The sequence below is a fragment of the Diprion similis genome, chromosome 1 (genome assembly GCF_021155765.1).
Source record: "Diprion similis isolate iyDipSimi1 chromosome 1, iyDipSimi1.1, whole genome shotgun sequence".
In the NCBI taxonomy this organism is placed as follows: Eukaryota; Metazoa; Arthropoda; class Insecta; order Hymenoptera; family Diprionidae; genus Diprion; species Diprion similis.
The window spans coordinates 3,970,938-3,998,885 of NC_060105.1; the positions used below are offsets into that span (position 1 = coordinate 3,970,938).

The following is a 27,948-nucleotide window of genomic DNA, read 5'->3' on the forward strand; positions in this document are numbered from 1 at the left end:
ATCAGTCGTGAGGGGAGCAAAAAAAGGAGGACAAGAAGCGGTAGCAGACGGCAAAAAAAAAAAAAAAGAAAAAAAAAACCAGTAAGAAAAGAAAAAGAAAAACTGCCGCCGGGGTGCGGTTGGAATTAGCGAACCTTTCGGCGTCGCGATCCCGTATCCTTTGCTGTCCAGGAGGCCACCGATTTGCGTGAGATTGCAATCCCTCTGGACGGCGTAGTCGAGCATCGTGGACTCCATGAGGAAGGCGTAGTCGCCCTCGAGGACGCGTTTCACCCCCTCCTCGTACGTTGAGACAAAAACGGCGGGCTTCTTGGACTCCATGAACCGCCACATCTTCTGGTAAATACCGATCTTCGAGTCCTGGAAGAGAGAGAAAGAGAGAAAGTGACGTAAGTGGAGTGCAAACCGCGATTCGATTCACGATCGCTACTCACCCTGAAGAAGGTCATCGTGCTTCCACCCTCCAGGGTACCGTAAGAAATCTCAGTCTGCTCGGCGAGGTCGGCGGCGTTCTCGATCGGGGTGATCATCCTCTCGACCGTTAGAAAAGCGGCCAGATTCGCCGTGTAGGAGGATATGATGATGAGGGTGAAGAACCACCAGATACCACCGACGATCCGAGTGCTGGTCGCCTGTCGTCGCGGAGGAAGAACAGAAAAAACTGGGATGCAGCAGAGGCCGAATTCTTGGTGGAGAGGCGCGATCCACGGACGGGAATTACGTCATCAGCGACGTACAAGGACCGTCTTTAAAACGCGTCCAGATAGTCGTGACGATGTTCGACGATCAATCGAGGGACATCGGGAACGATATTAGGGAGACTCCCGAGGGGAAATTCGGGTCGAGGAATGCCAATAAAAGCTACCGCCGTCCGTGAATCGAGGACGGTTTGTAAGGAGAGGACAAGTTCCTCGCGAGCTTCGAATTAAGAGGAATTTTTCGCAGATAGATCTATTCCGATCCTCGTCCGCTCGCGACGATTCCATTCACAATCTCGAGGTGTATGGACGACTCGCACGAGGCCTGGCAGCCGAAAACACTCCAGACTCAAATCTTGGTGAAATAACGACGAGGGAAGAAGTCAAGTCGACGATAGCGAGCAGCCCGCAACCCTGCATGTACATATCCAGAACCGCAGAGCCGGCTTGGCGAACTTTAAGGTTGATAAATTCACTGAGAGTAGGTAAGTTGAAGGGTTGACTCGTTTTTATCTGCTGAAATTTGGCGTGGCTATTGCATGTTGATGGTTGAGCAGTCTTCGTGATGTTCGTCTGTTTTAGGGGAGCTTGATGGACGCGAGGATCAAGGAGCGGGATGGGGTTGAAGTTCCGAATTTGAAAAGTTCCGAAAATGTCTGATTTCGGATTATTTGGTGGCGAAACTTGCGAAGTGAAGATATTAAACTTTAAAGAAACAACAAGTTTCGAATGGTTGGAAACACGATGGGTCAAAGTTCCGAAATTCAAGATTTCGAAAATTCAAATTACCGCAGAGTATAGTTTTGAAAAGTAAAATATACTCACACAGCGTAGTTTAATCAACGAGTGGGTGCGAAAAATCGGAAAAATTGAAAATCAGAATGATCAGGATTCCGAACGTAAAAATCCCAGCCAGAAATCCACGGAACCAAAAATCTTCGATCACCCGGAATTCCGACGTATTATATTTTTTTCCCCATTTTTACGCACTTTCGGATGTTCGAACGTTGGGTTTTGGACTCTACGAAACTTTGACGCTACTTCAAAGTTTTATTTCTTTACTTTGAATTTCGCCACAAAAAAATTGGGATTTTGGAGCTCTCGAAACTTTTGACATCTGGAATTTCAACCCCGCTCCCAGAGAGCATCTCTCCAGTGATAAGGACCCGAATCCCGGCACCGTTCCGTCGATAACGAGAAACAAGTTCCGAAATTCATATTCCAACATAGCGATACCTATTCAACAAAAAGGAGGGAATGTGGATTTTTTTTTTTAAACATACGAAAAACGGACGATCAGATAATCGGAGATAAAGTGACACTGACTGAATGCATGAACTGCAACTCGAGGTGTATAACATTAATGTATTCCCTCTGGGAATCGTTGATTCGTTTTTTTTCTCTAATAGGTACGTACAGTATTCGCGGGAGCGTAAATACAACTTTGCAAAAACGATCCAAGCAAGGCGGGTGTTTGCAGCGTTAGCTTGCAATCACGGGGGGAAACTTGGTCTGCAGTAGTTCGCGAAACGCGCCAGCTTCTCCTGTCACTTCCAGACTGAACGCGTCCCGTTTCATTTGGTTTATTTTTTAGTAAAAACGCGCTTCGCGCGGAAAGCCTGCCGGCAAAATGCGCTCCGAAGTCACAAAGCTATTGTATAACAGTGTTGCAGTGCGAGAAAGTCGGTATAGAAAGTGCATAGACACGCGGGGATTTTATTCTTTCGCAATTCCATCAGCAGCTCGGCTCTCCTCCTCCTTCTTTTTTCGATTCCGCGTTTCTCTCCCCCGGCTTTCTGCGATTTTGTTAAGCTCGTTCCGCCATTTATTTCCCGTTTCCCATTTTCTTTATAACATTTTATCTCGAGGTATTATTACAGAATAGGGATGGATACAGACGTACGGATAGATAGAGTGGAATTAGATAGATATAGTAACTGCGAAATTGAACAACGCGGAGACACGGAATTGCGCGTGAAATTCCCTGCATTTGGATTTTTACCTCATCGCTGAGTCGAAGTAGAGGAAAAGGGAAATAAATTGAAAAAAACAAATCGTACGAGTAAATCATACGGATGGTCTGTACGAGAGGAGGTGTAAAATAAAAACGTTTATCACTTTTTATCGACCAGTGCTTGTTGGTTCGTTCCTTCTCACCACGCCAATTTACTCGTGATTTTGTTATGCACATACACCGATAAAACAGAAAAAGATAGAGAGAGAGAAAGAAAGAACACAAAAAAAGAAAATAAAAAATATGCATCGATATAGTGGCTGCAGAATTACCCCAACAACGATTCGGGGGAAAGAATGAAAGTAAATTTGAAAAAACGTGTGGCTCAAGGCGTTTTCGTTTCCCGATCGAATATTCATCGTCTAATTTGGTGTCTGGGTTCCATCTTGTTTTTTTAAACCGCTGAAGATTCCTCTGAGAAAATAGGATCAGGTGAAGAATCGAAGATAGGAAAAACAAGGTTGAGAAAAATAAGCTGTCCGATAGACAAATTTAGAAGGGTGGCTCGGTCCGTCATCAGCTGGTACGTGCATGCAGGGCGTTAAATGTGACATTTCGAATATCAATATAAAATTGAAATTCGTTTAAAAAGCCATAATTCGAATTCCACGATTCTGGAGGAAGTTATGAATTGTAATTTGGCGCCGGATGAGGATCGGCGATCGTTCGGTGTTCCTTATATTGCAGAGTGCAGCGTACAAGCAACCGGTGCCCGGATCCTGGAGGAGAGACCAACTGGCGCGTCGTGAGTTTCCACGAGGAGCATTGAACGAAAGTTTCCGTATTGAAAATTTGATGCTCGGCTCTATCTTATTGTCTGCATTTAGATCGAATCACCGGCGCGTAAGTTCAGCGACTTGCAGGTATAATAACGTTTGATATGCGAAACAACGAAGCGGATAGACATACCTTATATGCATATTGTGTTATGGTATACATATAACTGCAGAATATCGAGCGTAAATGCTGAATCGACGATATTGTACAATACATACGTGATATTGTGTACCGATATATGCATATAAGCGCGACTACAACAACGTATAAACGGCGGAAATAACGAAGGATCGAGAAATGCGAAAATGGCAGCTGGTCTGGGTGAAGTAGGAAGTCGGTGCATCGGCAGAATACTTGAACACACGTGTTGTGAAAATAGATATTTGATTGTTGAATTTCATCCCCGTATGTATAGGGAGGTTGGCGAGAAAAACGCGTCGATCGAACGTCAAACTGGGGTTTGTCAAAATTTCTAGTATATATGATACGCGAAACGGCAAAAAGGTTCGAGGTTTGAGTGAAGCGAGACTTCAAACGGCGTCGAGCAGAAAAAATTTCACGTTGAGGTAACTTTTTGATATCTTTCCCCCGAAGCTGCGGTTTTAACAAACGTGGAAAGAAAATTTGTTCCAAAGAATAACGAGAAAAAAGATAAAGAAGAACAAAATGCCGATGGATTTAGAAAAGAAAAAAAGTTGCCAAAGCCTCCTTGGCGAGACTCGCATTTGAAGCTGACCGGAGTGAGTATCAGAAATGGGCGGATGTCGAGGGGCGAGGACCGGATGAGGAAAGTTCGTCGAAGGGTGTAAAATCGAGTTGGTATCACGGATATTAGCCGACTCCGCGGTGCGGTGTTGTACGCTTGTTACACGCTACGGCTGCATTACCTTAGGGTTGAGGTCGCTCCCTTGTTGCATTAGCGTCCCGACGGTAAACCAGAAGCTGTTCGCCAGGGTGAAGTCGTTCACCGTTCTCGGCAACGGGATGTCGTCGCTGTCCGGTTCCAGAGCGCTCACATGACCGCCCTGACAATTATTTTATAATCTTAACTACGTCAAGTAGTTCATCGTCAGAGATTCGCGGCAGGATAACGCTGTTTCATATTATTTTCCATCAAATTTTTGCCGAGTCTAACGATAATGAAAGTTGAATGGGAAAATACAGGCACATAATAAAATTTGGGTGTAATTATTTTTTGGTGGAAAAATTAACGTTATTATAATAGTATTTTGGTATCGAATTCGATTTTCAAGATTTACAAAAATTTTTCGTTTCTTTTCACAACTCGGATTTAGGGTGAATAAACGACAGGAAGAAAGCTTGCAGAAATTTCTTTGGTGTTTGTCTGTGAGTTGGATGGTCGATCTAAAAAAAAGTGAGTTTACCCAGAAGGTAATTAAAACGAAAGCGAACCTGTATTTTCCCAATTAACCCAGTTCCGGAAACACATAGCAGACGCGTTGATCCGGTTTGCCCACGTGTGGTTGAGATTTTACTTTGATGCTTCTCCTCTGTTTTCGTTCCCATTATCCCACCGCATGAGAAAGCTTGAGGTAGAATGACGTTACCTTGTAACGCGAAATGGATTTGAAAGTAAGAAAAGTATACGAAGAACTAGGGTTCCAAAGTTTCTTGCAGTTTTCGAACACCCTGAGGTTACCGGAATGCAGACACGCGATGTCGAATCACACGATCGTGCAGGTGTGAAAAGTGAAAAACAGGGATGAAAGTATATAAGGAACGCAGAAGTTGAGAGATCGGGGATGGATTCCAGGGTGAAACTCGTACGGAAAGAGATGTCGTTAGGATATCGGGTCGAACACGAGTTCGATGGACCGTCGATATTGCTCCCGGAAAAGTTTTAACGAACCAAGAGGGCGACGTACGCAGTGTATAAGACGTGTGTGTGTGGGTGTATATAAAATACAAAACTGTCTTACAGTTCCGGGAAATACAAGAGCGGTGTGTGGATAGACAATGGAAAACGAGGAGAATAACGATAGAAGCGAGATGCGAAGCATTCGAGAGGTCGAAGCCTAGACGTAAATGGAAAGAGAAGAAAAATAAGGAAACTCGAAAAACGAAGGGTAACGAACGGTGTAACTAACTCCGAGTTGAGTCAAGAGAGAGAGAGAGAGAGAGAGAGAGAGAGAAAGGAGGCTGGGATCGAAATTAACTTCGCCCACGATCATAAGCTCCGGGGGAATCCTGGTCCTCAACAAATTTGAATTATTCATTCGTTCATTCATTCGTTCGTTTGTTTATTATTTATCTTTTTCTCTGTCTCCTTTAATCTTTTTACCAGATTTGTGCCTTTCCCTTTTCATCCCTCACCTCCTCGCCTTTCTTGTCATCTTCCCGTCTCGATATCGAAGCTTTCATCGTCAATTTGTATCTTTCAGTTTATCCCCCATGCAAAGTCGAGCTGGATTAGGGTGAAAACCGACTTGGTATCCCCGGGGCGTGATAATAATAATAAAAGTAGAAACAGAAGAATAAATAAACTTGCAGAGGCGTGAAGAGAAATCGAAACAGAAACACCCACACAGAGAGAGAAAGAGAGGTAACGAGTGACAGAAATATGCGAAAGTGGAAAAATCGCAAAATATAAAAAACGCCTATTTCGACTTCCTGTATCTTCAGCCCCAATTTCTCGGGATTAACAATCCGTGTCACGTTGTTGCACAGGGTGTTCGAAAATTGTGAAAGTCTTCTTTTGTTCGGGATAAATAATCGCGAGCAAACCGGATTCGGGGGGTGAAATTTTTGCAAACTAGGGTCATCCCGCCTACCTGTAGAGGGCATTTGCAGCTCGGACATGGCGGCGGCTCGACCCATTCATAGGGTGAAAATCTCGCCACGATCCAAATGGTGAGTGAAACAATGACGTAGGCGCCTAGCATGGAAAGCCATATTTCTACGGCGAGCGGATTCATGAAGGAGAAGAGACGCGACGGCATTCTCCCAGAGACCTGCGACAATTTTAAGGACTCTGGATCATCGTGTGCAAGCATTCTAGATCTCGATCATTCGATCTCGCAGCATTGTATTGGCTGCAAGTATGTTTGAAAGACAATTTTCACGGGATTTTCAAGGGAAATTCGCTGATGACGATGCATGGATTCGCGCGTTTCGATCCGATCTTCGGTTCGGCAGGAATTTAACCCCTGAGCTCTGCCGCCTCTGGAAATTGTATCAAATATTGAAGGGCGCGTTAGGCAAACTACCGGAGGCTGGCTATTTGCATTATAACAACCGAAGGTTCGCACGCTAAATAGGGATTCGGTTAGCCCGAGGATCCTTGAGAAATAATTACCCGCCTCCACAAATACCCAAACCTGAGTTTAGTGCTCCGCGAGATTATAATCGCGACCAATCGAAACCTGAGGAGCCGAATCGCGCCGGAAATAGCAAGTTGGATTATTGACAGATGAGTGATGTGAGTGATAAAATGAGGATTTTGTTGGTTAATCCAAAGTGGAATGTGAACGCACGCTGTTTGCGTTTCAAATTTACGTTTTATTTATGAGCTACGATGATTTTTGTAACTGAATGAGAGTAAAAATGCTCCGAAATTTTCAAACCGAGTTTATAGATATCGATTTTTAATTTCAAATCGCTTCGAATTGATGAAAAAATCTATTAAACACCCTCTATTTCATTACAAGATGGATTCTTTTTTTTTTAACACTTATTCGACACAACGATTTTTCAATCAATATCCACGTAAAGTTGAAAACTGTAATATTCAACGATATCAACGTGGCGATAAAAATAAGCAAGTGCCTTTTGATTGGCAGGATTGTAAATAAAGTGAGCAATCGCGAGGTAAAGTTACAGAAATAATTTTCAAGCAATCTCAAAACAAAAATGATCAGCTAATCTCTCTCTCGAATTCTATTATCACCATTTTCTTCCTCTCAGATTCTGACTCGCCGAGCCTCCAGCAACCGATCTGTCATCTTTCAAGACTGAGAAATCGTGCTTGATCGATCGGATCGAGACGCGGATCGAAGAATCAAGATCGCAATGTCACGCAGCTTCTGGTTACCGATTCTTATCGCGAGAACCTGAAATACAATCGACACGGAAAACGTTGGACGGTTTTGACTGCAGGCCTCGTTGAGTGTCGGCGGATGTCGTTGAGTGTACCTTTGGGTTGAGCCCACTTCCCTGCCTGAGAAATGTCCCAGTGATGAACCAGAAGCTGTTGCTGACGCTGAACTGGTTCTCGACTACGTCGCTCTCGGCGAGGCAGGGGTGGGGGTTGTTCCATTCGTAGGGGCTGAACCTGGCCATTACGAAGAGGGTGAAACTGACCAGCATGTAGGCGGCCAAAACGTAGAGCCAAATCTCGACCGCCAGGGGATTCATGAACGAGAATAACCGGGTCGGCTGGCTTGTGGGCACCTAAATTTTCATCAACTAAAATATTTTAATTACAAAACGAAGCACACCGACTTTTACGCGATCTTTTCTACATACATTCGTGGATCTTCAACCCCGGATAATTTTTTCTTCATCAAATCTTCGTTATCGTGATTGTTTGAATTAATTTTCCCCCCACCCTCGACACTGTCAACGTTGTTATACCTAATCCCGAAGAACAACACTCGTGGTTTCAATTTCCAACGGTGTAATTCCGGACGACCGCAATAATCGGCTGAGTTGGTAATTAATATCAACGAGTCAATTTGTCATTTAAATGTCGTGTATCCAACCGTGAGGTTGTATCGTATCGAGCGACGTCGTCTGCAATAAAACTGCACTGAATATAACCGCGCATCGAGTTAGCAGCTGACATATTAACCAACCCGTCACGATGTGCAAGTGAATTATCATCGCTCGGTTTGTTCCCTGTCATTTGCAGAAATTGATGATACCTAGCTTAAGAATTTAAAATTAACAAAAGTGAAATAAAAAATTTTATATACCTAAGTATTTCGAAATTGCGATAAATAAGTTTTTGTTTTTCATGTTAAGAGAAGATCTTATTTAATCGATAAATTTATTTGTCACTCGTGAACCTTGATTTTATTCACGTTTTTACCTTATCCTGCAAATTCTTCAACAAGTTTTTCCTATTGTTAATCGCGACGGACGTTGAATCGGGGAGTTGAAATTCTTTTTCGAAAACATTTTTTCACGTCTCAGACAGTTAAGAGAATTGTAGAAAAAGAAAAGAAAGTTTTCCTAAGTTCAGGGAGACACGGTCGTATCTTTTCCGATTCTACATCAATAACAAGATCATGACGCCGCAGCTTCATCCCCAGCTGAAATACGTGATCTCAATATTCACAGTCCAACTCCATGTCTGACCCATGAAATTGGAATGGAATGATTGAAAAAGTTGCTTCGTAGGATAAAATTTGTAAAACGAGACGAATTCACATACGTGCCGAGTTCAACTCACCTTGAACAATATTCCGATCCCCAGATTCATGAACGGCTTTGTAAAATCGATTACACTTTCCCTCGCGTAGTTGATCGTCATTGAAGCTACGGCCAGATCAGCTCGCTGAAAAATATGTATAGAAAAAAATCGACGATCAGTTAAATTTCGACGAATTATAATCTAGAGAAACAACGATACCCCAAATTTTTTTATTCTTTTTCTTTTTTTTTTACATTCTACAGTTTTGTTCTAGTTAGAATTGCAACATTGTGCAACGCCCAGGTGAAAAAAGTGCTGCAGCTGCACCAGCTTATGCAGTTCTATTTACGCGCAAGGGAAACGCATTGCAAAAATTGTAGGACTGGAAACTGGAGCTTGCAGGGCCTTTCAAATTCGTTCTTCACTTTTCTCAGTTTCTTCGGTCTAAGAATAGATTGCGGAGCGAGTGAAGAGGCGCTTTTCATACACGCTTGTATTCATTTTTTATTCAAATTTCAAAAACTGGAATGCTCGACTGCAGGCGGAGAGACTGTAACGTAAGGTAACACACAGCTGAAAAGTAGCAGCGTCTCTATGCCTGCTTTAATAAAGTTATATTTCCCTCGAGTTATTTTTTTATTTTTTACGGATAGAAAATTAAAAGTAAAAACCGTCAAAAAAGGCCAATTCACTTTTGCCAATTTACACACATACATGAGTAAGTAATGGGGAGTTTTTCTCGTTCCTCGCTCCTTTCTTTGATCTCGCAATTAGCCCTGGTGTACCAACGCAAAGAGCCCCGACTTTCAAAGTCTCGGGTACAAACGCGGAAAAAAACTGTCGTTTAAAAATTCAAGAGCCTTTTCATACCCCGAAGCAGCACGTGATTACAAACGGTGAAAACAAAACCTCTCGATTATCACCGGCGAGTGGCTTGCGTTTAATTAATTAGGTATTATTATTTCAATAGCAGGTGTCAAAGTTTTCAAGTACTTACTGGTATTCTTCGATCATGAATTAGTTACCGAATACTAACAATTATTCAATTAACGAAGATAGAATTCAGTATTCCAGATCGTTTTTTCTAATTCCGGAAAGTGTGAATTTTAGTTTTCAAAATTTATGCATTTTTATCTGTCAAGATAATTTGCAAAAAAAAATAACCATAACTGGTAATTGTAACATGCATTGTTGCAAAAGTTAATCACCAAGAGATTATATAATTCGTCGATTAGTAATCCGTGTTTATTATACCTACTCGCTTCATAGATGTTAATTATAAATGGTCGTGAAATTTAGCGAGAGAAATTTTATTGAAAAAGCTTCTCAGTGCGAATACAGAGCCTTGAGTTACCTCGAGTTTTCTTCGCAGAGTTCCCTTTTCAAAGCTTCTAAATTTTCGTTTTTCATCGCAAAGTAGTTGGTTATACACGCTGCGCAGCGCTGAATGCAGCGCCTAGTGCAAGTGTCTCTTATATAGGGAAAATCTCACAGTTCGAGTTTTCAGATCTTGAAGGGTATTCAAGATTTCAATGGTTGCGCGTCTGGTTCGTGTATTTATGAATAAAAAAAAAGGCAGCATACCGATTTTCGTTTCTGCAAGGGTTCGTTTTTTTGATCCTAGATATTTTGTAAATAGATATTTTCAAAGGATCACAGCTGGTGATTCGAACCTCGTGTTATATTTCTTGTTCGTCCTGAAAGTCAGCGCGATTCTTTTCGAGAACTTCTTTAACGATACAAAACTAAGGATTTCTCGTCCCCTTAACTTCTCGCTTTCGCCATCACATGCGTATACTAGCGACGGCCACTAGGCTAAAAATAATCTCTGCATTGATTAATTGAGTCGAACAAAATAATCGAACACAAGTCGATTGAATCGGTTAATATTAATCGATCGATCGATTATTACGTATTTTTTTTTTAAACGGTGCATATGAAACTAAAATTTCGTAAATTTCAGCGCGTAGTCTTAATAGTGGAAAAGTGTTTTGATAATTCATAGTTTCATTAAAAATATTTTTCAATTTCAAAATAATCGATTGCTAAGCAGTGTCAAAGAAAGTTTTCCCCTTTTTTCGCCTGTTCATTCTGGACAAATTTTTATCATTTTCACCGTATAAATACCGAGCGTGAACTTTCAAGCGTCTAATGTTAAAAGCTCGAGTTCGGTCGATCGGCACAAGTCTGATCGTCGCGGCAGGGCGCGCTTTAGAAAGTTCATTTTAAAAGTTTTCAACGTTTTCGACTGGGTGTTGAACCTCCCGCATACATATCTATGACACTTCCCGTAAGGGGGAACAAATTTAAAAAAGAAAGACGAGCAATTTGCTTGCGGCAGGTGGTCAGAGATCTTGTTTAATAACAGAGAGCTTTTACAATTCAAATGAATCTCGTTACGAGGGAAAGGATCAAGTGAAATTCGTGAACCGTAGCCAATGAATCGTCTCCCTTAAATTTCGTCGAATATTTTTCCATTCTCTCTCTTTTTTTTTTTTTTTTCTAACTCTCTTTTCGTGGTCGATGCGTTTTACACGTAAATCAGATAATGTAACACGTGAACGAGGCGTGTATATAAGCTGTACCATTTTTACAAGCTTATACCGAACGTTTTGCATAACGAATTTAATATCGAGGAGAGAAAGAAAAAGGGAGAGAAAGAAAGAAAAGTGAACTGTAAAGGTAGGAAGAGAAAAAAAATTTATATCAGCTTCTATCACCGAGAGTATTTTGCATGCGAAATTAAATCAGATTGCTTCAATTTTACTCTTGTTCACGTTACATTATTTATATTTGTCCCCCTTCGTTCCCTCCATAGAATTTCGAATATCTCTTTACTATCTTCATTTTTCTACCCTTTTCTACTCGTTGTCTAGAAATAGTCTCTACAGAGATTCGTATTATTGTACACCGTATAGAATTGATCGTTGCCTGATTTGTGGTCCAAGTTGCAAAGAGACGAAACGACAATAAAAAAATACAAAAAAAAAAAAAAAAAAACACCACACGTACCTTTTCCATAAGCTCGCGAACGATTCCATTCCACTCCTTGGTTTCCGGATCGTATACTCCGTACATGTGATCGGGAACGAGTCGTATTGCATATTGGAATCCGACCTGGCCAGCGATCCACTTTAGAAGGTCTATGCAGAAGCCCTCGAACCTGGCGTTTCCGGTCAAATTCTTGTCCTCCTTGACCATGACGTATGGCTTCTCCTTGAACGAGAAAATTGGCAATTCGAATGTTGGATATTTCGAATCAAATCCAGTCAATTATCGATACATCGGAGAAAGAGGGGCAAAAAATAAGTAAAAAATACAAAATAAACCGTATTTCGGAAATTATGGATAGCGAGAAAGTGCACAACGACAAGTCGATTTTCCTCTCATCCTGTCGTCGCGGAGAAACGGAGTTCGAGCTAATATCGAGTTCCACCCCTGTGCCTTCGCCTTCTACCTCTCCAAAGACGACACATCCTATCCACTTACGTCTGTATTGGTTTCCCTCCAAGTGTCACCACTTCGCTGGTAGCATATCGAGTTTGAATTTCGAACGCGAATAAGGAACGAACGACGGAAATTCCGTGTCATACCTCCGTAGGTATAGGCAGGCACCAAGTTTCGACTCAGGACTGCGGGATTTTACCCCAAATTGAGTTACTACAACTTAAATTACCTCCAAGCGAATCGACAGCCCATCAGGGACATGGGAGAGATTTTAGTAGGTATCTGGGGGTTCTGGGTTTCACCGAATTACTTCGACCAGAAACAGTCCTGTGAATTGATATACTTTGAGATTATTTATTAAATGATAATTTTCAAGTCGGTAATCGTTATTGTTATTATTTTTGTTACTTTTCTTTTTTTTTTTCTTTTTTTTTCTGAATTCAGAAAATAAGTGCGATATAAATAAGAAGCGAGATGTTTAACACGACTCCTCAAACGGTTCCGCGTAAGTAAAGCAATTAGGAAACTTTCCCCGTTACTCCTTCTCACCGCGGTGATTACTCCACTGAATTTTCTGACTCAAATCGGTTAGTTTAATTCGTTAAATTCTATTAGCTTTATCATATTATTATGCATTGCCAAAGTTACAGAGCGTGTAATAATAATGTCGTTGAAAATTATAGTCAAACGTACAGTGTGGCAAAAAAAAGTAAAAAAAAAAAAAACGAAAAAAAAGGGAATTACAAAAAATACAAAAATCATTCGAGCGCGTATCAATCTCGCCGATTGGAGAGAAGCCCTGTGATTAGTTACAGCGTCCGTTGGGAATCGTAATATTTTCGGCAAAATAGCGGCGGTAATAAAAACGGAGGCAAAAAAAGAAAGAAGGGATGGAACCAAGGTAAATAATAAAAGAGAAAAAATATTCTTTCTATTTTTTTTTTTTTTTTTCAACGATCCACTCACGACATGCGAGCCTCGCGTATATACACGTTAATTATAAATCCAATTTCACCGGGATTATTTTGGAAAACCGCGGGTTTTTTTTCCCGGCTGTAAATCCCCCGTTTCATCGAGGCCAGTCTGTAGCTTGAGTTTCTTCGCCTCGGCGTTTTTTAAAATTATAAATCCAACGAGGCGATAAATTTATCGAAACCGTGGGTTGCAGTCGGATGAACGAAATTGGATCGGAATCGCCGTGTAGAAATTGTCGAATTTCTAAAGTCGGTGGATGATTTAAATGGCTTTAAAGAAATCGCAATGAATTGTCATCAATCAGTAAATTTGAAATGCGAAAATACCTCTCTGGTCATGACGACTAAGGTGATGTTGGTTGCGGTTGTCTCGTAGAAGGCTCCGACATCCGTTACGTTGACTCCGCTGCCCGGCTTCCATTCTCCAACCTTGACCAATTCCTCCCTCTTCAATTTTAGAAGATCGAGTTTAAAGTTGTTCCGCTTACCCTCGTTGAATTCGACGTGCCCGGTCAAACCGTGGATCCCTGCCTGCAAATCGAAAATCCAATCTCTGTCAATGCGGGTCTTCAAACTTCCTGCAAGAATTTTTAATGCGACGAAGCTGAGGTTGCGCAGATATTTCATTGCTTTTTTTTTTGATTAATTGGCAATCAACCCCGAGACACAATATTAATATCGTTTCCTCTTCCTCTTCCAATATCATACCCTATATATATATATATTTCTTTGCCACAATTCCTCGCCAATTTTTCATTATAAATAATATTTCACTGCTATGTATATATATATTAGTTATATATATATATAAAAGTTGCACGATTGGCCGATTCAGGGAGTTGAAAAAGTGGAGAATTACTGAATTCATCGACCCGGTATATTTGGTTTGCATAAAGGGACTCGTTACATTCGTTTCCCCCAGCTGCTGGGCAAAGGATCGAGGTTTAATTGAAAATCCGCACCTTCTCTTCTCCCCGCGAATCGGTTTGTACCTTTTCATTAAGTTTTTGACCTAGGCGTGGAAGAAAATAGCGAAAAAGTAGAATCAAAATATTGATCAAAGAGAAGATAAAGATGAGCTAAGTGGTTGCGGGTAACGGTTCGATTTCAAATGACAAATAAATTAATTGTGTTTATCGCGAATTTCGATTTTGGCGGCTTGAAATCGGCAAAGCTTTCAGAAAAAATTCGTGACTCAATGTTATTGTAAACCGACGATACAACGAAAGTTTCGTATCTTTCGAGGCGAGGAAGACATCGAATGTTTTATAAATTTTTGGCAAAGCTATCCTTGAAATACAATTTCAACGCATACTCCGAGATTAAAGCGCTAAGTCACAAGGTTGTGTTAATAGTCTTGCCGGTTGCGGAATAGCTCATCTTCACAGCTGTGCAAATCTTTGTTTAATTAAACCAAGACGACGGTGTTTACCGCGGTTCACAAGTTACACTTGACCCGCGTACAACTTCCGCGCAGGCATATTTAACCTCTGGTTTATGCACTCGAGTCAGTATTTGCGTGTCTGAAATTCTCGAAAGTCAAAATTGCATCACATTCTTCAACGCGTATGACAGCGTGGAATTTTCGCCACTTTATTAGCTGAACAAAGAAGAAAAGCAGTAAATTGAGATTGTTATAAAATACTGATTATCTCAGTTAAATGAATCGGTTGAAACTAATTCGTACATCATTACATAAAAATTTTTCTTACCTCATTCAAACTGAAAGAAGCTTCAATTTTTTTTTTATAAAAACATAGAAATACTTCAGACAGAGAGAATTCTTTTAATTAAAATGCTAATATTCGCATTCACATTCTCACGGTAATTGCCTCGTACGGTAATAATAAATAATAATAATAATAATTCAACGAAGCACCGAATAACGAGAGATAAAATTAATCAGCATCGCCGCCGCATCTGCAAGCACCGCAAGGATTATTATCACATATCGTGCGTTCTACGTATAAATTTAATAAAATAGCGAAGGAGACAATCATTTTCTGCTTTTCATATGCGGTGAATTTCCCTGAACAATGTATGATTCTTCCTTCTTTTTTCAATTTTTTCTTTTCTTTCAACTCGCCGAAATCCGAAGCCAATTATAACTTTTATGAAAAACCCTTGACGGCTTTCCGGTTCGTCCACGCGTTTCAATCCATTCCCGCAATTTTTGTTTTCGACTTTCCGCTGAATTCTTATGGCTTGTCGTTCGGATTCAGTTTCCTCCGGATGATTCGCCCGAAATACGTTTCTTTCTTCTCGTATCTTCGATTTATATGAATTCCGTTCAGTCGTGTCTAGAGTCTTAAATCTTTACGATTACATTGTTCACTCGCAGAAAACAATTTCAAACACACACACACGTGTGCTAAATTTCTTGTACCTAGAATTTTCCTTATCCGTCATACTTTTGTCTGAACTAGAATACGAGTCAAGGAAAACTTTTTTCCCGCTCATTTATATTCCTCAACGATGGCTTCTTTACGTTAAACGATTTTTACGTCGATTTACACGCTCGGGATAAAATTTCTTCGCAAAATACAATGAAAAAAAAAACGAATAAAAAAAGGTCAGCCTGCATATCATTCAAGGATAATCCGCTTGTTACAAGTCTCGAGAATTCCCGATTCGCTTGCAAATTTGTCGTCTTTTTTTTCCTTTGATTTTATCGCATAACGCAGGATTTCTGTAAACAAAAAAAGCTCGGCATCGCGGTTCTTTTACCGCTTTATACGACGAAGGAAAAGTTTGGAGAAAGATTTGGGAAGCCGGGAGGAAATTTCCGTCCTCGAAATTCTCCCGCGTGGTAAGTTGCATGGGATTTGATCCCGTTTCCATCGGGAATCCCGCCGCCGGCTTCCCGTCTTTGACAATCAGGATCCAGCCGTCTCTCGACATTTGACCCATCGCCCGATCCTCTCGAAGGATCGACTGCCCTGCAGAATGTAAACGGATGAGGAGCCACGGCGATGCCAGGATTTCGACTACCGAGAGAACCGGCTGGGAAACCGTAACGACCTTCAATTTGCGTATTAATTATTATCGCAAGCATCCCCCGTGTCGCTTTGGGGAGAATTTCAGCCTCTTCTCGCTCGATTCGCTTTATTAGATTACCCAAAATCCCTTTCGTGCCATCCAAACAGCGGGGAATAATTGATTCCCTCGATTACAGATCGCATAATCTTATCTCCCGATCGATACAAAGATTCGGGATTTACTCCAACCGAATTTTGGGAGCTACGAAAGGACTATACTCGATGAGGAATATTGTCTACAAAAAAAAAAAAGAAAAAAAAAATTCAGTAAAATTTAGAATTTAATAAAAATTCAGTTGGAAAATGAATTCTCGAATAATATGACACACGTATGTACGTATGTATGTATGGCGGTGTATACATACATTTATATAAATAATTGAATAATTCGGGGAGAATTTCGTTGAGTACTCGGTGCTTTTTCAGAAATTACATGTTGCTGAAGAGTGCGGGGGGGGGGGGAGATTTTTGTACGGTGAAATATCATTACGGAACTTTGAAAGGTATTGCGAGCGAGCAAACGAGCAACTCGACGTCACGTCTCGTCAGTGGAGCGAGTGTGTCGACGTAAAGTGAGTACAGAGTAAAAGAAGTAGAAAAAAGTAAGCTATGAGGAAAAAAAGTGAAAGAGAAAAAGAAAAACGATGCCGAATGAGGCGAAATAAAGCAAGTAGAGAAGAGGAAAATGCCGTCTCTCGAGGACGTCGAGGTAGAGGACGAAAAAGGTTGCGGATCTCAAGAGGCTGTTAAATAGGCCTTGAAAAAGTAGAAAACAAACTTTTCCCGGTGAACAAGAAAGTAAAATAACCCCACGGAGCTAGACGAAGTGAGTGAGTGAGTGAGTGAGTGAGAGAGGGTGAGACACGGGGGAAAGGGATAAAACTGAGAAAGATAGTGGAGCAAATGAGGAGGAGAAAGAAAAAGAAAAATAAGTACCCACCATCGAGTGACTCGCGAAGCGATTCCGGATCCCCGTAAAAGACTTTCTTGTTATATTTTTTCTCCCGTGTTCTTGATTTTACTTTTGTCCTTTCTCCTTTGACAGCAAAGGGAAGAAAAAGGTAAGAAAAGAATAAGGAAAAAGAAAGACAGTTAGTGATTGAAAATTGCGATTCTCGAACTTTCAAGGCAAGCAATAAGAGCCAGGTGACTAATTGGCAAAACGTAGGCGACATTCGTTCGAATCGTATTTTCACGTCTCTCTGTATAATATAATTATTATACCTACGCAGATTCGTTGATTAAATCAGAGGGTAAGATAAATAGGCTTGAAAATCTGAGCTTCGGGAAGATTGTTATAAAGCTGAGCGAGGATTTTCAAGGCTGGCTCAGATCTCGCGTAAATCTCAGCCCGATTAAACTTCGTCGTTTCTCGGCTTGCCGAGCTGTTATAGGCAGATGTAAATAAGAGAAACCTTTCAGACGGATGTGGAAGAGAGGTTAAAGGTACGGAGAAGGAAAGAAAGAAAGAAAGAAAGAAAGGAAGAAAACAAGGGTCGACCCCTTCCTCGAGCGATTCTCAGGGGAAGTTATTCGCCATATTTTCATCTCCTATACACGCATGTAACATCCTTCGCCGTTTCAGCCGAGTTTTGCATAGCGTTTCAAACATGCAGCATACATTTCCATTTATTTTTCTTCTTCGTCATCGCATCTCGAGAGAAAACGATGCAAAAACGATAATATTTGAGGTGTTATTATTTTATGTATATAAGTATACGTACAGCGTTTATGTAGTTGTAGAGCGAGAGACCATCGTCCCAAGGCTCTTCCTTATCGCAGGACAAATTCGCCGGCCTAAGGACGTGGCTGCGATCCAAGGAGGCCAGACCGTGGGCAAAAACCTGAACACTGTCGTACATGAGCGCTGGTTCTGCCTGAAACACAGGTTAACACTGAATACATCGACCGAAAGTAAAGTAAGAAGAGTCTGTTCGAGAGTGCAGAAAAAAATCTGGACGATTCATCGTCCTGTGAGTGTGAGAATAACGCCTCGAGCTTCCAGGGAACATGAACGAAATATGCGAGAAGTTCGGATCCAGTGCAAGAAGAACGGCGAGCGTCGAGTGCTCAACGCTTGTTTCGTATTCCCCGGGTGTGAATTCGTGCTGATTTAAGCGGAAGCAACGAAGCATTGTCACCAGACAGACGGGGATGCTTTATGGTTTGAACAGGTTTGGAATGGAATCCTGCAACGGTGGTGGAAACTGAGTTAATTGTTGAGGTCGGTAGGACGAGTCGAGGGTGTTTAGTAGCTGCAGTGATTATCGAGGCGAGTCCTTGCGTCGATTCCCGATTCCGTTCGGAGCTTTTGAGCCGTTGTCTGTGCAGGGAAGCTCGGACTATGCAAGTTGGTTGGTTGGTTGGTTGGTTGGTTGGTTGGTTGGAAACGTGATGCGAATGCAGAGCGAGTTGCGGGCGCTTCGGAACGAGAATAGGAAATCGAGGGTACGGTTCAAAATCCAGTTCAAAATCCAGGCTGCGGTCATCGACGCCTGCATTGGGATTGGAGACCTCCGGCACTCCAGGTTGCAGCTTAACCGGGACTCGCGAGCTTTCCACCTGGAGAGCTGCGCGCTCCAGGATTCCGCAGACTTAATTACAGCGAGGAGAACAAAGGAGACGTCGCTAGAAAGTTCCGCCCCGTGAAACCCCTGCGCAATCCACCCTTAACGGGTCTTCCTCGTCTCCTCGAGTAGCCGAAAAATTATCTTAGTAGCAGGAGTAAGGACGACTCGAGAGCGGGATTTCTTGATCTTGATGATATACGATGTAGGAAATTTCTACAAATTTTTATACATATATACACATCAACGTGTCAGATTGTACAGACTGACCTGAATGACTCCGGTTTTGTTTAAAATCGCGTGACCAACCGGCTGGAATCTCTCCATCTGTCTAAGGACTTCGGCTACTCTGGGTTCCTCGACGTCTACGAGACGAAAGGCAGTCATGTTGACACTGTTGTATTTGAAGTCCTCGAGGTCGAAGGTTTCTATATCCTGAAAAATGAGATATATACATATATATATATATATATATATATACAGATAGAATGAATAACAAAAAAAATAAAGCTTCACGAGATGTTGGCACATTCTGACGTGAGTTTCCAAACAGATTTAAAGGGGAGGGAAAGGGATATAATAAAATTCGTCTGGTGGGAGTTTCACGAGCCGCAAAGGAAAAAAGTGGGACAACAAACAAACAAAAAAAAAAAAAAAAAGAAAGAAAAAAAAATGTATTATTCAATATTCAGAGATGAAGAGGAAATCTGGATGGAAAATCTCAGTTATATAAAACGGTGCGTACGAGTATTTCCGAAAAGGACGTCTCTCCGAGTATTTCAAGGATGAGTCCGACTAGCCTGCAACGAACCCTCATCCCATTTCACCCCTGCACTAAATAAATAAGCGGTGACAAGTTGGCGTGAAATATTTTGCGGCGAAACCGATTCCAATAAGGTAGCTAGCCTCTGAGCTTGTGCACAGCTCGTAGATACCTCGATAGCATCTATCGAGCAGTTCGACCACTGCACAGCAGTTCCACCCCTCCACCCTTTACCTAAATTCTCTATTTCACCCAGGAATTCGTTTTATCGGCTCAAATTTTCCCTCCCTTTTCCCTCCTGGAATGATCAAGAAAAAATATACCGCCGTATTAATTCCTCTCAGCTCCCCCCAGTCAGATTATAACCAAAGTCTAGCCAAATATTTTCCACAATAGAAAATGTCTGACAGGATATTTCCGCGATATTTTCGAGGTTTAGTACGCCGTAGATTTTTTCTCGTACCTCCGGGTGCGTTTTAAGACTGGATGGATGCCCCGCGGTGTACCAACACACTCGAATAAACCAACATAAGACGTCGTTACAGGTTCCTTTATTTTCTAGCAAGACGGTCTGGATACGTGGAGGCTTCGCGAGGAGTCGTGAATTCCACTTGTTTCCAGGTGCAATAAGCTCACCGTTAACTCTGAGGAACCAATGAAGATAAGACAGTCCTGCAATGATCTCCCCCTCCCAGGACTTATTGTTAATGATATATAAATAATTCGTATTAGGTACGAATTTATAAAAAAATTTTGAGATTTTTTTTTCCTCTGTTTTCTTCCTACTACTAGAGTTGACTTCTAATCTCTGTGTTAAATATATGTATTAATGGTCGTCTTAATATTTGTTTATATATTTATTTACCCTGATAAGTTGTTGTTTATCATGATTTTGAGTATATTTAGAGCTACGAAAGTAGAAGAGAGAAATATTGAACAAGAGTTTTGAAAAAAGTAGAAAACGCCACGATAAGTTTAAGACGAATTCTATTTATTTTATACTGAGAAATTCAGTTTTATATTCATTATATTTATTTGTTTATGCATCATAAAAATTGTTGAAAAAAACTGTGAATATGCGTATCTCGTATGAAAATAAATCTCAATGTACTGTAAAAAAAACGCTATATTTTAATTCAACATACTTAAATTGCTAAAAAAAAAAAACAATCACCATTATTACTCAAGGGGGAGATTAAAAGTTATATTTCTCAGGCCTGTGCGATTAATCCAAGATGCGAAAGTGACGTAGAGAAGCCTTTGGCCTCCGAGTTTGCACGCGCAGTATGCAATTTTGGCATTGTATCACAGATATTCAGAGTTCGATCGTTCTGCATAGATCAAGCACAATGGATATGCTTGACGGATAATCAGAGCTTGCATAGGCAATGCCGCGGGTGAAATAACTTGAGAATCGCGATACTCAATGGGGCTTGAATCAGTGGGTCAAGTATTTTACATTCTTTCTTTGAACCTCTTTTCAACCGATTTCCCGCCTTACGGTGATCAGGACAAGATAAGAGGAAACCGAGCTTGACTCTGAAGACCCACTGCAGTCAAGAGGGAGTAAATTTCCATCTGATATCCTTCTGCAGGAATGATAATTATAACCAACCAAGCTTACGTATTATATAATATTGCTACTGGCGCCTCCTGTGCAGGGAAATTAAGACCGGGTTTTTACTCCGTTGATATAAAAGAGGGAAAATAATATTCTGAAAAGGGTGTTCAATTCCAGATTGTACCTTTTGTTCGCAGAGGGATGGGAAGTAAGAAATAAAAAGAAAAAGAAAAATAAAAAGAAAAACAAGAAAAGTTCCTCAAGGAAAACTCGCAGTCTGGGCTCTTGAGTGATCCGGAAATTCAAGCACGCGAGGAAAGTGAATTCGAGAAATTGGGAGGAGAATTTTTTTTTTTTTTTTTTCCAATTACAATTCGTTCGGTGTATATTATATATACATATACATACATATACATATATATGTATATACTTACAAAGGTTGTGAACATGTAGTGGTATCTGTAGTCGTTCATTTGCAGCTGAAGTATCTGAAGCAGAGAAGAAAACAGAAAAAAGAATACGTAAGCGTGAAAAACGAGAGAGAAGAAAAATTCGTACCTATACATATATATACAAAAAGAAATTGCCTTGCCCCCCCCCCCTCCCCCCTTTCCCTCTCCCTCGTCCTTTCTTCAGTAATTAATTAGTATGCGAAATGGTATTATATCATCATTGTTTTCAGTGCTGCCGATCAGAGAGGAATCGAGACGAGGCAAGGGAGAAAATGTTGACTGCAGGGCGATGGTAAGTAAGTAAATCGAGTGGATAAAGTTGAATTAAGACTGGGTAAGAATAACACCGGGATGATAATAATAACAAGGAGAAAGGTGATGGGCTGGAGAGGGTGGAGGGGGTGGAGATAAAGAGGCTGCAGCATTTTCGTCGGGGATCGAATTATCACCGAATCGTAAACGGGGCGTTACTCGATCTCTTCATTAATCTCCAGCAACATTCGCTAACCGTCCTGGCAGCCGGCCTTAGAAGGACTTTGAAGAGGGCGGCGATCCTTGGTGGATAACGAAGAGGGGACGAAGTGAGAGCGAAGGTACCGAAGAGCCTCCGGTCAAAAAGCATCCCTTGAAAATAGCGGGCGGTTTATTTTCCCATCTATTCGTCTGCTCGTCCCGTCGTACTATCCAAAAACGAAATTTGCCGGCGCTCTTTGAATCTCGAGTGAGCTGGCGAAAAAGCTCAAGTAGGGATTTCGTAGCTTGGTGGGAAAAAAATTTTGTGTGTCTAAAACGGGGAGGAGATTTTTTCAAGTGAAAAAAAAAAAAAAAAAAAAAAAAAAGCGCGCGTTCTTACCGCTCTGAAGAATTGCTGCATGTGCGCCGGATCCGTGTCGACGATAAGCTTGTAAATCTCCTTGTGACGAACCTCCCTGAGAACTTGTCTGTACGAGGATGGTCCCGCCTGTCGGATGTACATCTCCGCCCTCGTCGACGGCGGCGACTTGACAAGGTCCTGGAGCTTGAACAGACCTGTAAAAGCGAAAAGAAGCAAGAAGAAGAAGAAGAAGAAGAAGAAAATGAGAATGAGAAAAGAGGCTCCCCGCAGTTTGGACGTCTACCAGAAAATAGCGACCCGGAGAAAAGCCACTTTGCTGTTGTCATATCTCGATTAGTTTTCCACATCCTCTCCCGGATCCGAGGGATATAATCTAGACGTATGTATACATAAACCTCGAGCCAATGCCCGGAAGCTCTTCGTGCCGTCATTGGAGCATTCGGACTTGATCGATGGTTTTTTAATCAAACCGGAAGCCGGTATTCAAGCCATAGACTCGCGGTCGAAGAAGCGCAGGGCGAACAGTCACGTAGTTTGAAATCCCCTCACGTTCTCCCCAGATTTTTCTGTCACGTCTTATTCGGCCAGCTTTAGTGCCGCTAGTTACGAGGAGCCGCTTCGTACTCTTCCTGTTTCATTTTCAAGACGACGACGTAACTTGCCGCACACCTTCGGCAGCAATTCAACCACCTCCGGCATAAGGAATAGTGATTATACTAATTATCGTCGTCGTTGGCGGAAGTTGCAATCGAAACGTCCTGCAGGACCTGATCCTGCGGGATAGGAACCGGAGAAAGGACATCGGGTGAAGAGACTACGTCGAAAAGAAAGCGGCAAATTTCACACTGGAGAACCTCGAGGGATGCGAGGAACTCTCAGGGCTGTTAAAAGAGCATCGAGATTGAAAAATAATAACCATTCGCCGCTTCGGTCTCCGACCAAACCCGTCCAATATTTCTCTGGTTGCTCTCGGGCGCGATAACTGGGATGAACAACTATGTGTCCCGCTGAGCAAAGACCAGGAATGAGGGGGAGGAAGGGGAGGATGAGGAACGAGACTCCCCCACGTGGGGGATTTCGAGTTAGTGTCTTGTTGCGGCGAGATTTATGACGGCGACCTCATCCTTCCAGCAGCGACTCCCTTCATGACTCTCCGAACCTTGAGAGCCCGGGAAACCGCTTCGCCGGTTCCATTTTCGTGCAAATTTTCCCCTCTGCAAATAGTCGGCGAAAAGCAGTAGGACGCTGCAGGATCACAGGCGTGGGAAACTTGAGCTCTCCGTTTTTGGTTCCGTTGCATTGATTTTTGATCAGTTAATACAGAACTAAGAGCTCGGTTGATTGATAAGGAAAAACTTTTTGCATCATTTGCAGTGAGTTTTCGAATCCACCAGAGGCTGCTCGGAATATTCCAATATGCGGTTGATTCGGGATTAGAATCGACTTACCGTAATCTTCCTCGTATATAATCGCCACTCTCGTCCAGTTCAGGAAGGACATTAGGTCCTTGAACGCTCTGTTCAGGTGATCCTGGGCTGGGTAGAGGTTTATACTGAACTCTTTGAACGTCGGCTCGAAATCGACTCTCGCCTCCAGGTGCGGCACGTCCAATGCCTCGCAAATACTCTGGATATGAGCTCCCAGGAGAGGATCGGACGGGCCGAAGATGCCCTGCACCGATCTTGAAAGCTGTTTGCAAGCTGCAACGGAAAGAGAAAAAAGTGTTTAAGTTTTCGTTTCGTAGTAAAATGGTCGCTTTCGTTAAATCCTTTTTTTTGTGATCCAATTACGACAGCAGGAAGTCATAAATCGAATCAGGTGTTCAAAGAAAAAATTGAATTATTTTCTAAAAAGAAAGAATCCTGGCGAATGAATTTCGCTTCCACATCCTCGATGTTAACTCTTTCGTTTCAGAAAATCGAGGATCCTTTTTTCCAGCGTTACGCGCCCGGCACTCGATTCCACGTGTTCGTCTATTCGCGGTTTCGCGATTCGCCGAGCTGATAGGGCAAACGCAGTTGGTGAAAATCGATGATAGTTACGCGGGTTCATCGTAGATAAGGTCGGCGAATTCCGGTCGTCGGTTCTCCTCAGCCGGACGTGAACCAACGACCCGGCGCGAAGTCGATAAATATTTTATCATCCCGCAGGAGAAACGCGCGGATTGACGGTGGTTTTATGCGGCTTCTTCCGGTCCATTCGTGACCTTCGCTCTCGACTTCACCAGCGGAGGAATCCCTTCGGTTCTTTCTTCGGATAATCAATTCAGACCGTCGTTGCGATACGACCCTCGAGAATGAAGCTCCCGGGCGTTTCAAGGAGGGTAAATATTCTCGGCAGACAACAGCAGCATTGCCGCTGCCTTTCATCGAGAGTCTCTGTTTCCCGCAGGTGGCCAAAAGGCGCTATTAAATGCGCCATCATGGTCTCCCGGAATTTATCCCGCTAAAGTTCCCTTTTCCCTGCAGAAAATCCCGATTCGTATCCAATTTTCATACCCGTTGTTGGCGAGTTTTGCGAGAGAATGGCCAAGTTTCGGATGGCTGAGATGCTCGCCGTTTCTGAATTTCAGGGGGTGGGGGGGGGGGGGGAAACTGTTCGCTTCCCTCCCCCTTTTTTTTCATCTCCTTATTCTCCATAATCATATTTTCCATCTACTTCCTGAACCCGCGCCTACTCGGTTCGAGGAATCCGAGTGTGGATATTTTATTTGGAGAAAGTTTAGACTCTTTCTTTTTCTCTCGCATAAAAAGCACGTATCATTTAATTTCTTTATTCCATTTCGAGGAATGAATGGGATAGAAATATTCAAACGACCCTCGCTCGTCTGGCGAATGAAATGCACATGAAAAGTTTCACGCTATTTTTGAAATCGAGCAAACGCGTTGTCGTTGCTGCAGAACTTCTTTGCAGCCGAAATTTGCGCAGTTTTGCTTAATCGGAAATGATTGTTTTTTGTCAATTGTATTTTTTCAATTGTACTCCGCACGACTAGAGATTCACGATCCAAAATTTCTCGGGGGTTGTTAGGCTGCCCCTTTACTACATGGTAATAATCTTAACCCGTCCTTCGTTGTGCAGACCCAAAAGTTTCCAACTTGTAATAACAGTAAACACGAGCTAAGAGAGCAGATAGCAGAGAAACGCCGGAGAAATAACAGGATTTAGGCTCGTCGGGTAAAACATGGCGTTAGTATGAAAAGGAAAGAAGGAATAAAGGATGTTGCGACGTTTTCTCATCCTTGAGCTGCATCGTCGACAACACAAGAAGCCTGAGAAGTTGTTCGGCAAAAAAGGGCCCTTTCAATTCCGCGAGATCTAAGGTGAGCAAAAGTCGGTTTAAGGTTCACAAGATGTGAGAATTGAAAGGAGAAATCCTTTGGAGGACGAAGGAGTGGACGATTCGCTTTTAGCAAGGACTCGTCGGGAATAATGTATAAAATAATTTCCATATCTCACTTGGAATAAGGATGGGAAAAGGAAAGATATGTAGGTATGTATATTGTAGGTATAAGGGCCGTAGGCTGAACGTACAAAACTCGAGAAAAACTTGTGTGTTTCTTATCTTCCTTATCCCTTCTTTCCCGAGGCGTTTAGAGACGGTCTCTCGTCTCGAAATCTCTTCAAATAATATGCAAAATACATTCAATGCGAAATGGAATTTTAACTTTTTTTCCAATTCTTATAATCCACAGCACGAGCAGCGACTCAACTGTAGATGAACGAAGGATCAACCGCTGCACTTACTTCAGGATACGTAAAAAACTGTCACCAATTAACCGAAACACTAGACTTTTCGATATCAAAACTTTGGAAGAGCTTAATAAAATTTTTGAAAAAGCTTTTCGATTAAAAAACATGCATGAATCTGTATTAAATATAAATAATCACGAAGGGTCATAAATTGTGGGATGCAAAACACTCGATTCGTCTCAAAAAACGATAAATATTGTATGTACAAATCGTGTAATGAACACAGTACCTAACGTAAACTCTTTATAACCGAATTTCTAAAAACTCGTAAGTTTTTCTGTTTCATCTCAATAAAAACTTCCTGGCGATTGAGAATCGGCGTTCGGTTTATTTCCGAGGAAAGAACGGCTGATAGTGAACGGATTTTCTACGTCGAGTACATTTTTATTTACCCAAGCCGCCGTATTTCAGGGGTTGGGGGTGGTGGAGGGTCGTTACACGAGCTTGCGATCCGCCCTAAACACACGCGAAACGTAGGGCAAACAGCACAGGGCCGGGTAACTCGAGTCCCAGCATCCTGGACCACGTAGATTTGTGCAACAAGAATCCTTCCGAGACTTCCCTCGTATCTTCGTCCCCGGAACCGGCCCACGAAGCTCCTGACTTATGCAAAGGATACGCACGCAGAGTAGAGAGTAAAAGCGTCGCCGGGCACAACCCGGAAAGTAAGCTCACCCCGTTCTGCAAATTTCATATCTCTTCTCAGCCTAGCTCCGAGAATTTCTCGGGATATTTCTAGGCGGAAATGAGCGTATATAATTAATTACAGCGACACTCTCGAGTGGAAAAGGTGACGTGGAATCAGTCGAATGAAACCTTATTATTGCGACATACCTACATGAAAAAATAAACAAGCATGTAAGAAGAAACACGGATCCAATTTATTTCCCCTAGTTCTTTTCCCATTTTCTTTTACCACCAAACATTTTCCCCCTTTACACCATAACCTGTCGTATATAGCAAACTTTGAATTTGCAAGGTTTTTTTTTTATTTCTACGAAACTTTCTCCCTAAGTGTGTGGGATTCTTTTTTTTTTTTTATTTTTATTTAGGTTTTTTTTCCTCCGCTTCTGTGCTTTCAAACGAGATATTGCAAAAATCTCCCCCATTTTTATATTCATCCCTTTTATATTTCTACATCCATTTCGTCACGACTCGTATATTTACATCTGGGTTTAGAATTTCGGTTGCATAGATACTTTGCACCTTGTTTATCTATAGCCTGAGTAGTCATGTATATAGATGTCTATCTATATTCGGTTTTTAAGCGTTCCCTTTGCTCCACGGTTCTGAAAATAATCTCAAGTTGAATTTTTGGTGAAGAGAGAAAACAGAAATTATTATCACTGAAAACAAGGCTCGTCCCGAAGGATGAACCGAAGCTGGTTATTCAGAGAAAGGGAGGAATACAGGGGAATGGAATTTACTCTCGGCGCTTCGCGCTCACTTAGTCTCTTCGAACGAGCTGCAAGCTCCGAGCTTTTACCCTCAGGTTTCTGGGCAATAGTGACTAATTTAGAACGCCTTTAAAGAAGGGCCCGCCCGGGCCTTCTACGTCTGAGAATATATCTCACCTGGGATAAGCTCAGGTTCCATTTTCCACCCGACGTACAAGGTCACCGACGTCGAAGAGGCGCTTTTGGTTAGGCCTCTCTGCAACGGCATGAAATTTGTGGGCGTATCTACGTCGGGCTC

At 42.0% G+C, this 27,948-nt stretch overlaps 1 protein-coding gene across 10 annotated transcripts in view; it reads right to left on the bottom strand.

Annotated features, from left to right (window-relative positions):
* Positions 1-27,948, bottom strand: part of LOC124405513 (glutamate receptor ionotropic, kainate 2) — an 88,208-nt gene that overhangs the window by 12,243 nt on the left and 48,017 nt on the right. For 6 of the 10 annotated variants that reach the window (XM_046880470.1, XM_046880461.1, XM_046880535.1 and 3 more), the window contains exons 4-15: positions 23,949-24,200; positions 22,519-22,694; positions 21,648-21,701; positions 19,160-19,324; positions 18,047-18,199; positions 13,612-13,815; positions 11,876-12,079; positions 8,903-9,007; positions 6,282-6,461; positions 4,377-4,514; positions 435-632; positions 135-360 (exon numbers count right to left, since the gene is read on the bottom strand). In XM_046880470.1, the coding sequence (XP_046736426.1) occupies positions 135-360; positions 435-632; positions 4,377-4,514; positions 6,282-6,461; positions 8,903-9,007; positions 11,876-12,079; positions 13,612-13,815; positions 18,047-18,199; positions 19,160-19,324; positions 21,648-21,701; positions 22,519-22,694; positions 23,949-24,200 (2,055 nt within the window). Of the gene's footprint in view, positions 1-134; positions 361-434; positions 633-4,376; positions 4,515-6,281; positions 6,462-7,641; positions 7,900-8,902; positions 9,008-11,875; positions 12,080-13,611; positions 13,816-18,046; positions 18,200-19,159; positions 19,325-21,647; positions 21,702-22,518; positions 22,695-23,948; positions 24,201-27,948 lie in introns of all 10 variants that reach the window. The other 4 variants (XM_046880488.1, XM_046880515.1, XM_046880545.1 and 1 more) reach the window with 3 other exon arrangements.